At 38.5% G+C, this 10986-nt stretch overlaps 1 protein-coding gene across 1 annotated transcript in view; it reads left to right on the forward strand.

Moving 5' to 3' along the window:
* The first annotated feature begins 6981 nt into the window (after positions 1-6981).
* MAP3K4 (mitogen-activated protein kinase kinase kinase 4) overlaps positions 6982-10986 on the forward strand; it is a 75420-nt gene continuing 71415 nt past the window's right edge. Inside the window, exon 1 of the mRNA XM_025049057.1 lies at positions 6982-7004. Within this exon, the coding sequence (XP_024904825.1) occupies positions 6982-7004 (23 nt within the window). The remainder of the gene's footprint in view (positions 7005-10986) is intronic.

Genomic DNA, 10986 nt, shown 5'->3' on the forward strand with positions numbered 1-10986 from the left:
TGTTCTGAATGCTCATTAGAGGACAGCTAGTTTATCATGTAAAATCGTGGAAATTATCAACCTTTGTAATTTTTCAGTGGAAGTATTTTGAAAGAAAATTTAATACATGCATTTTTTTTTTATTGTGCCATTAAAATCCTAAGGAACATTAACATGCAGGTATAACTTGATTTTCTCATAAAATATTTAGCATTAATTCTTTGAATGTGTATTTAGTTCTTACTCTGATAAAGAATTAAGCACTTACCAATACAGTCTTATGGGCGGTAGCACTCTTAACTTTCATTTAGTCTCACTGCTGGGCCATGGCTCACAGACCTAGGAGGCTTCAGAGCTGGAGGGGAACTGAGAGATGCTCTGGGCTCCGCCTTTTATTTTAAAGATGACAGAACTGGCCTGCAGACGCTGCAGCGCCCCCAGGGTCAGAGCCCAGGATTCAGGTCTCCAGGTTCTTGCTTCCCTTTTTCTGTGTCACGCTGCGCTTCCCTGGTTCTGGTCCAGAGCTGAAGGTGCTTCGGCCACCTGACTCCGTAGCCCAGCGTCTGCGCAGGCCCACACGACCAGCTGCGGGATGCTGTGTTTTCTGGATTAATTAGGCCGACAGGGTAGAGCAGTGATGGAAGATTCATTTTCGGAAAAATAAATGCCAAAAAAAACCACCCTGAAATCTCCCCCAAACTCCCACTGTACACAACTTCTTTTCCTTATAAAACTTTATTTCGAGTTTACAAATAAAGAGGAGCCAATGCTCAAACCTGTTTAGACAGCCTGTTCTTTGCTGTGCTCAGTCTTTAGCTGAAGCAGGCATAAGATTGCAGTTTCTCCGCTGTGGTAGTGATATTGAAACTGACCGTTTTGTGATCTGCAATAAGAAATATATTTTACAACAGTATGTGTGCTGCATAACAAATAAAAATTTATGAAACAGTGTTTGACCTTGCAATATGTAGTAATCTGATAATTCTTGTTCTGCTCTATTAAAAAAATTGCTCATTGTGATCCATTAAATTGATTGAATTACCCTTAAATGGGTTGTGATCCTCACTTTTAAAAAACATGGCTCTGCCAAATAAAAAAAGATAGCATTGTACTTTGTCCCTTGTCTCTTGAGATTGAGTCAGAACAACCACAGTACTTGTAATGCTAAATGACCAGAAGGCATTTTTAAGAAACTAGGCAAGGTTAGGATCCAAATAGTCTTTCCTTGAAAACAGCAAGAATAAGAATGCATCTTATCCTTGTCTCTCAAGGTTTCTCATAGTGGTTTATCCTTAAGACACAAGAATTATAAAGATGAGTTTAAAATTTAGGATTAGTTTGTGAGTAAAATTGGCGTTGGAATATGTGAGTACCTTAGGTAATTTATTTTTCTCTAAAACAGTAATATGCATTTAAATTTTTTCCCTATAGAGCAGTCCTCAAAAAAAAAAAAAAAAATACCTTCTTTCCCTGCCGTATGTGTGTGCATGTGTGCATGTGTGCATGTGTATATGTGTATATGTGTGTGATTAACAGCTGTTTTGAGTAGTGGTGAGATTTTTGTCGCTCTCTTTATACAGTTCTGTGTTTCCCAGCTCACTTATCTGAAGAAGCAGGACATCAGAAGTAAATCAGGGCAAGATACTTCTGGAAACATCAGAAACATTCGCCATGATGTTTCAATCCAGAACTGCGCTTATGCTTTGTAAAAGAAGCCCTTAGAGTTTTACTTGACTCTCTGAATATCTAGGTGTAATTTAATAGAAAACTGAGGAATATGTGCGTATTGAGAAATGATCATTAAAAAGGAAGACTCATTATCCTGTGTGAGTGAAATTTGAAAACTCAACCTTAGATGTCCTGACTGGTGGTCAGTAGTGGCTTACTGCTTCATCTCATTCACCCATTAAGCCTCCTGTACCATTAATTCATTTCCTTTGCGCTCACTCTCCTATTAAGCACGTACCACGTGCCAGGCAGTGCTAAGCCAAGGCCCTGGGGCTCCAGTGGCGGATAAATAAGACGTGGGCTCTGCTTGGTGACCAGGCCCTCCCTCTGAGACAGTTGGTTAGGTCCAGGGAGCTTTCTTAGTAGATCTCCACACCCTCAGATTTAGCTGGAATTAAGGGGGCCGTGAGTTTCACTTAAAGTCACATTTGTAAAGAGATCTTATACTGCATCCGAACACAGATTTACCACTCAACAGGAGCCAGTTTTGAGGTTCCTTTAAGCTTGAGGTCCACGCCAGGTAGACCTGCCGAACCCCTTGCCTCTTAGAATTTAAGTCTCCATCCACACTCAACACCTTCCCAGTTCGTGAGCACGCTGTGTCCTCTCTCACCTTCTCGATTTTGCGTAGATTGGGTCCTGTTTGTCAACTACCCTTTTCTCTCTTTTCTATCGGAATCATTTCAAATGGCACTTTTCTTGTGAATACTCTCCCAGGCAGATAATAATTTTTATTATCTATAAGCATAATAAACATGCCTTCAAAGAATTTATAATCTAGTTAAGGAGAAGCGATAAGGTAACGGAAACATCATAATTCATGGTCTGGTGCAGAAATGGTAATAAATTTACATATGTCGTCTACCTGTGTGCCATCCTTCAGGTGGTATAACATGTTTTATATACTGGTTACAGTGAACTTGTAAAATTGATGTACATTCTTCAGATGAGGAAAGTGAATTAAGAGATGTATTAGTTCAGAATACCTGGAGCCAGAACTCATCTATGTTTGTTACACTTCAGAGTCTGTGGTTCTCTGTTTTATGTGCTATTGCCTTAGGCATAAATGTGAACGGAGGTGGCGAAAGATTTAGATAATAGTTCGCTATAACAATAAGAGTTATCACAAGAATGATTAATAGTCAAGTAAATTATACAGGGTGGGAAGAGGTCCCTTCAGATTGAGGTGGGCATGATATATTATCTGAACAAATTGTGAGCTTTTGCCATGTGAGTAAACATTTAAAAACATTTGTAAATGGCTCCATCATATTTCATCTCATACCGTAGCAAATCATTTAAGTTATTCCCAGTTTCTTACTATTCTAGATTGTACACAACTCCGTCTGCTCCTCTGGCTGCTCTTGCAAAATCATTTCCTGAATGTAGAATTCAACAGGAGTTTGAACATTTTTTAAGAGTTTTAATATCTGTTGTTAAACATTTCTCACTGGAAAGATTGGACAAACATATAGGCCACAAATAGTGTTTACCTTCTTATATATTCTCTTTGTAGTTTTGAGTATTGCAAAAAGTCTTTGCTAATTTCAAAGCCAGAAAGGGTTGTCTAGTTTTGATTTGAGTGTCTGGTTGCTAGCATAGGTGGGACCATTTTCATGTATTATTGCTATTTAAATTTATTTTGTGAATTATCTTTTTGTATTCCTTGCTTATTTTCCTGTCGGTATCTTGGTTTTTTTCTTGCCAGTTTTAATGAGCCTTTTATAAATTAAGAACAGTGTTTTTCTCTAGTTTAAATTTTAATTTGGTTTATTTTTTATATATATTGAAGTTTTAAACATTCACATAGCTATAGCTTTTCTTTTAAATTTTCTACCATTTCTTTAAAGCTAGAAACTCCAACACATGAAATTGAGGGAAAATAATTTCAGATCTATTTTCTGGGAAAATGCCAGAAAGCACCATAGCTTACATAATACTGTAAGCCATTAAAGAGCTTATTATGTGGGTTTTTATAGTTATACATCACTGTAAATCTTGTTCTAGTAGCCATGCACTTAGTAGGTGCTGAATAAATATCTGTTGATGGAATTAATGAGTTACTCTAATGAACCATCAGTAACTGACACAGCTTCATTAAGCTTACTGGTGCTTGGCCCTTCTTCGTTTGTATTCTGTTTGCTCGTATTTTCTGAGAGTTAGTAAACTGATGAAAGACAAAGGAGAGCCCCCTCTGTGGCTTCTCATGCAGGCTTCCAAGCCTGTTCGCATCCCTGGGCGCTGCTGCAGATCCTGCCGTAAAGTTCCCCTCGTTTGATAGAGGGTTGCCTTCCTTTCAAATTCTGCTCCTTTGCTAGTGCTTTTTCAAATTAATTTTTTAATTTGAAATATCTTTCTTTAATTTGAAATAAGAATAAGTTACTTTTTTTTTTGAGGACTGCTCTAGTGGAAATAAACTAACCTTAAAGTATACATACTTGAATTCTGGACTACCGAAAGTATTGCGTCTCTAGGGTATCAGAAAGTACTCTAACTGGAGTCAGAATTTATATTGCGGGAGAAGAGAACTATATGAGTATGGAGCTTACCTCTTTTTTTTTTCTTTTTAATAGCTTTCTGTACATTAAAAGAGTCTCAGTTTATATTGTGTTGTCCCCTCAAAAAAAAAAGAGAGGAAAAATAACTTTATTGAGTTATAATTTATATACCATACAATTCACCCCTTTGGAGTGCGCAGATCAATTGTTTTAGTATACTCCCAGACGTGTGCAGCTGCCACCACAGTCAATTTCAGAACATTTTAGTCACACGAAAAGGAAATCCTGTACCTTTTGGCTATTGCCCCTCAACACCCATCCCCCCCAATCCTAAGCAACCACTAATCTACTTGTGCTTTCCATGTATTTGCCTATTCTGAACATTTAATATAAATTGAACCATATCATGTGTGATCTTTTGTGACTGACTTTTAAATTAGCACAGTGTTTTCAAGATTCATTCATATTGTACCAGGTGTCAGAACTTTAGTCCTTTATATGGCTGAATGATATTACATTTAATGGGTAATTCTACATACATTTTGTTTATCTGTTCCTCACTTGATAGGCATTGGGTTGTTTCTACCACTTGGCATTATGAGTAATGCTGCTGTGAACATTTGTGTTCAGGTGTTTGTGTGGACATATGTTGTCATTTTCTTGGATATATACCTAAGAGTGTAATTTCTAGATCATTTGTTTTTCAACGTGGCTGCACCATTTCACATTTCTACCAGCATTGTGTGAGAGGTGTGAGTTCTGCACTGCTTATTTTCTGACTTTTTGATTATAAGCATCCTAATGGGTGTCAAGTGCTATCTCATGGTTTTGGTTTGCATTTTCTTAATGATGGTGAGCATCTTTTCAGGTGCTTTTTGGCCATTTGTGTGTCCTCTTTGGATAAGTAGCTATTCAGATTTTTTTTCCATTTTTAATTGGGTTATTTGTCTTTTTTAATTTAAAAAAAAATTTTTTTATTGAATTGTAAGAGTTCTTTGTATATTTTTGATACAAGTCCCTAACTGGATATGTGATTTGCAAATATTTTCTCTTATTCTGTGGGTTGTCTTTTTAACTTTTTTGATAGTGTCCTTTGATGCATCCAAGTTTTTAATTTTGATGAAGTGCAATTTGTCTGTTATTTGTTACTTATGCTTTTGAGTCATATCTAAGAGTCCATTGCTGAATCTCAGGTCCTACAGATTTACCCATTTTCTTCTAAGAGTTTTACACTTTTAGCTCTTAATTTAGGTCTGTGATTCATTTTGAGTTAACTTTTGTATATGTTGTGAATTAGGGTCCAGCTTCTTTCTTTTGCACCTGGCGATGTGGTTACCCCAGCACCATTTGTTGAGACTTCCTTCCCCATTGAATGGCCTTGACACCCTTGTTGAAAATCAGTTGGCCACACAGGTTTATAACTGGACTCTCAATTCTGTTTCATTGACTGTGTATCTGCCACATACCTTGGCCACACTGTCTTGATCACTGTTGCTCTGTGGTAATTGGAAGCAAGTAAATTTGGAAGGTCAGTCCTCCAACTTTATTCTTTTCCAGATTGTTTTGGTTGCTTTTATCTTTTAACCCTTTATTATGCCTGTGCCTAGAATAGTGTTTAGCGCATAGTAGCTTTTTTGCAGGAATGGTTTAAAGTAACTAATTCAGCTTCAGTTTGAATGGTAAATCGATGTCTCTAAAAAGAATTTTCCAACTGTGTCTAACACTTTCTCAGTATTTTATGAAATACCTCAGTTCCCTATTTTATCTCTTAATAAAAGTTTTCAGTAATGAGTTATATCATGGGAGTATGTTGGCTTTATTAAAGGTTCTGTATGCATTGAAAGAAGAATCATATATTGGGAAAAATCAGCAAAAATATTAGTGATTAACCAACGTAGTATTAAGCTATAAAGAAATGTTTAGATTCAATATAGTTAAAATTATTCTTGTAGAGGAGGGATACATTTGTATAATTAAACATAAGTTTTCAGATAGTGGCTTCTTGTCTTAATTAATGTATTAGAATTTTTATTTAGATGTATTAGAATTAATGTATTAGAATTTTCCAACCAAGCCAGAAAAATTTAGTGGCATTTTGCTTATGTTAATGATTTTTCCCTCCTCAGCAGTAGAGATTAGAGGAATAGAACTATATATAGTTTTTTTGACAAGCACATGAGGAATTGCCAGAAACGTGATTTGTTTAATCTCCTGGTACTAACTGTAGTTGACAAGTATGTCATTTTTGATATATTTGGATATTTAAGTAGTATCAGCTTTATTCATTAAAATCCTAAGTTTTAGATCTTTTCGATTTTTCCTTAAAAATTTGATCCACAAAGAATCTTTCGGGTCTTACGTAGAAGTTGGAGCAGCTTAGAGAGGTTAAGTTGCTATAAAATAAATGAGTTGCATTTGACTATCTGTAAATATTGTAACCATTAAAATGAGTTGACGTTTGCCTTTTTGTATTTATCTTTATTTTTAGACAAAAATTGCCCTTTCCTTTGTTTCTAAAGGAACTGCGATATCCTATTATAAAATACTTAGCTATATTGTGGAGTTAGTCACTTTGAAAGTCAAGTATCCTATATATGGTGGAATAGCTAGTGTATCATTTCACTGTAACAATAAAAAATCCACAGAATAATTTTTTAGATAGGAAAATTATAAATATACTGCTTTTTTAGTGGTATATAATAAGCTACTCCCATGATATTTGGAATAACCTTAAATATAGAACAACTGTTTTCAGACATTGAACAGTGGGCCGAACATGGTTGTCATCCCTGAGACAAGGTACATAAATGACATGAGCTCCGTGATTACCCTGGCTTTCTGCCTGGAAGCCTTTTCCAGACGGTGGCACAGGGAGGAGAATCCCAGGCAAACAAGAGTGGTCTTGCTGAATCGAGGAGGCAGATTGGAGTTCAGGGAGGCTGAGGCAGTTTGGAAGTTGAGGGCAGAGTTCTGCAGAGGAAGGCGTGATGTAGAAAAAGAGCCAGAAATCTTCCTAAGGTTTCCTTGAGTCTTTGAATTCAGGATGCACTTGCATAGGATAGAAATCCCACAAGGTTAAGCAAAGAGCCAGTGGGGAGCTGTGAGCTGGAAGGTCCCCAGAGCTCACATGGGGCTCAGAGGCATTTGAGCCCCCATTGGTCAAAGTGCAGAGTCTTTGTTGTGGTGTCCACTTGGGGCATTCGATAAGTGGAAGGTTCACATCTGAGTAGTGGGCTCAGCTGTTCCTAGAGTAAAGGCATGCTTGAGATTGCCCTAACCAAGCTTGGAAACAAGTCTCGAAAGGATAAAATGGAATTGGAAATAATTTAACAGCCTACAAAAAGACAAAGTCCAGTACTCTTTAAAAGAAAATGGTGAAATCCAGATACTCAGCAAATAAACCACAATGTCCAACATCTAATAAAAAATTGCTAGACATGCCAATAAGCAGGAAGAGATGACCCCACAACCGGGAGAAAAATCAGTCAGTAGAAACAATCCCAGAAATGTCAGAAAATGATGGAAGTATGAGAATTGTTAAAATAGTTACAATTATGCGAAACATGTATATTGGAGAAAAATAAAAGATATAGAAAAGGACGCAAACGGAAGTACTGCAGATGAGAAGTACAGTCTGAATGACCAATGCACTGGATGGGGCCATCCACAGATAGGACACTGTAGGAAAGAATGATGGAACTTGTGGAAATAGCAGTAAAACTATGAAAAGTATAGTACAAGAATACACAGACCAGACAGAAATATAAACGACATCAGTGACACATGGGATAAAACCAAATAGCATGTGTGTAATTGGACCTCCGCAAAGAGGAAAGAAAGGGGGGAAACTGAGAAACATTTTAAGAAATAATGACTGTGACTGTTTCAAATTTGATGAACTCTGTAAACCCATAGGTTCAAAAAGTTCAATGAGCCCCAAGAAGGATAAACACAAAGAAAACTGTCACTGGAAAATCTCTGCTTAAATCTCTTGTCCTTCCGGTTTCTACCCATGTTGTCAGTCCTTTAACTAACTTTAATCTTACAACGTTTCTTTCTTCTGCTTTCACACTTCTAGTATTACATGGAGCATTCTTCTTTCCCTCATTTATCAAACCATTTTGTTCCATGTTTGCCTAAAACCTTTTTTTTTCCCCAAAAGGCTTTGCTTTTATTGTATTTAGTTATAGCCTTGATTATGAACCATTTAAAGATTTTTCTAAATATTGTTAAGTTAACTGTGTTACTAATTGTTATTTTAATTCACCACTTTCACAGGGAGTCTGGAGGACTCTTGACTTTGAAAAACGTCTATAATAAAAATTTACCTTTGGTTTTGGGGGACTTATAGTCCCATGATCGAGATCTAAAGTAATGCAGTTTCCATACTTTAACTACTTTTGTACGTTCCCTGTATTTTGTACATGTTGCATTTAATTATATGCTGAGACACTTCTTTTCTGAAACCGTACGTGGCGTTTGTGTTTGGGATACAGGACTTTAGGCCCACATTCCAGTAAATTTCATGCTGGCCCCGGTATTCAGCCACAGTCACCAATTATGTTCTCCTTGGTAAAGACAACTATGAAATTAAAAATAGCTTTGATTTTTTTTCTTCCAAATTTTTTTAGACCCATTTAAATTTTTCCAGTTTATGTAGTTTTTAATTAGAAGAAAGTTATATTTTTCATGAAACAAACTTTATTTGTGTGTGTATCTTTAATTGCATCTTTGATTTTCGGTAGTGTTTTCTTTCTTATATTCACTTGCCATTTTTAAGGATTTCATAATTCCTAAAGGCAGTTTTCATCTCAAGTGAACAATTCTTTTTCCTCTGTTGACTCTCGGCAGGTGAACTTGTCTTGTTTGTTGAATAGTATAGACAGAACAGCTGTTTAGGTTGACTGTAAGATGGAATAGTCGAGAAGCCTTGTGTATGAAAAAGTCAAGAAAATTGTTTATATCTGTGTGCCTGTCTGCTCGTGTCAGGTGATGTGGTAAATACTTTGAAGAGAAAGGTGCGTTTACGCATGTCCCTCCCCTGCTTAATGCCCTCCCTGGCTTCACTTTTTCTTCAGGACGAAGGGCACATGGTAGTCGGTGGCTGCCTGCTCCTCTGGCACTCAGGGCACATGGTAGTCGGTGGCTGCCTGCTCCTCTGGCACTCAGGGCACATGGTAGTTGGTGGCTGCCTGCTCCTCTGGCACTCCCATTCACTTTGCTCTAGGTCATAGGGCCTTTCGGTTTCTCAGACGAGTTGCGCGCGGTCCTGTCTCTGATCCTTTCCACACGCCGTTCCTTCTGTCCCAGCCACTTTCTCCTCCTGCTCCCGGTCAGTGCCTTCAGAGCTTTGAGGTCCTGTTGAAATGTTCCTTCAGAGAAGTTTGTCACCATCCTCCCAATGCTCACAGCTCGATCCCGTCCGTGGGTGTGCTTTGCAGTCTTCCTTCCCAGCATAATTCAGAACTCACTAGAAAGACTCGTGTGTGCCCTTATGTGCTACATACCTAGTTCTTTCTACAGACCGAAGTCTTCAGGGGGCGGGAATGGTAATGCTCTTGTTCAGTAAGGTGTTTTTCCTGCACTCCGAGCACAGCACTAGTCTGTAGGGCCCTTGTCGAATGAAGGGAAGCAGCAGCCTGGTGTGAGGATGCTCCGTTAGAGGAACGTCAAGTTGAGGTTCCTGGGAAGGCGGTGTGAAGTTCTGATACTTGGACGGGAGAGGCGAGTAGCTCCCTGAGGGAGAGAGGATTTGAGTTCGACCTTTTTTATATGATATTCAGAAATAAGAAAGCCAGGCAAAATCCTCGTGCTTTTTTTTTTCTCATTTAAATTATAGCCAAGCTAGGTCCCACTGGCCTGAATTTAGGCTCACTGTCTTACCCAGCTCAGCACCGTCATTAAAGGTGAGAAAGTTTAGACTTAGTGGTTAGAAGGCTTCACCAAAGATGTGAGCCCTAGAGCTGACCAGAGAACCGCCTCCCAGCCGGTAGGGCCCCATTCCACAGGGGGAGTAGGCCCCGTGCCTGCCACAGGGGAGGATAGACATCGTGGTGACTTAGGAGTGGTGGCGAGCTGAAGGTGGGGCCGGCGGGGCCTTGGGGTTAGACCAGGACTCCGGTCGCGGCCCAGACACCGGCCAGCGGAGCACACAAGTGCCCTTTGCAGCTCTTTTTCCTGTTTTGTCACAGGGGGATTGTGATAGTATCTGAGGGGTCGTTGGGAAGAGTAAATGGGATGACATCGGTAAGGCGCCTAATCAAGCACCTAGCGTGGAGCAATAGGTATTGGTAACGAGAACCTCTCATTATGGATTAGAGTTGGCCTTGTAGGTGAAGAATCTGTCCCTAAAATGGTGCTGTGAGTCTCCGCCAAGGGTAGGTGACATTATGTGTGGTATCTAGTGCAGCGCCTGGCAGGTGGTCAGCACTCAGTGCCTAACGATGGCAAGCACAGTTACAATGAAAATTGCTCATTGCTGTGTGACAAATTATACAGCCGATTAAAAACATAAACAGGAATCTGGTGCATATCCCAGTTCTGAAAGTCACTTTTATTTTACTATTTATTTTTCCCAGCTTTATTGAAATATAATAGACAATTAGTTGCTCGTATTTACATTGTACAATTCTATGAGTTTATTTCAATTATAGTTGGCATACAATATACCAGTTTCAGTTGTACAGCCTAGTGATCAGAGATCCACATAACTCGCAAAGCGATCGCTCCACTAAACCTGGCATCCGTTTTCCCTCTTACGTATTTATTACATTATTAACCA

The sequence above is a fragment of the Pteropus alecto genome, unplaced genomic scaffold (assembly GCF_000325575.1).
Source record: "Pteropus alecto unplaced genomic scaffold, ASM32557v1 scaffold195, whole genome shotgun sequence".
NCBI classification, from domain to species: Eukaryota; Metazoa; Chordata; class Mammalia; order Chiroptera; family Pteropodidae; genus Pteropus; species Pteropus alecto.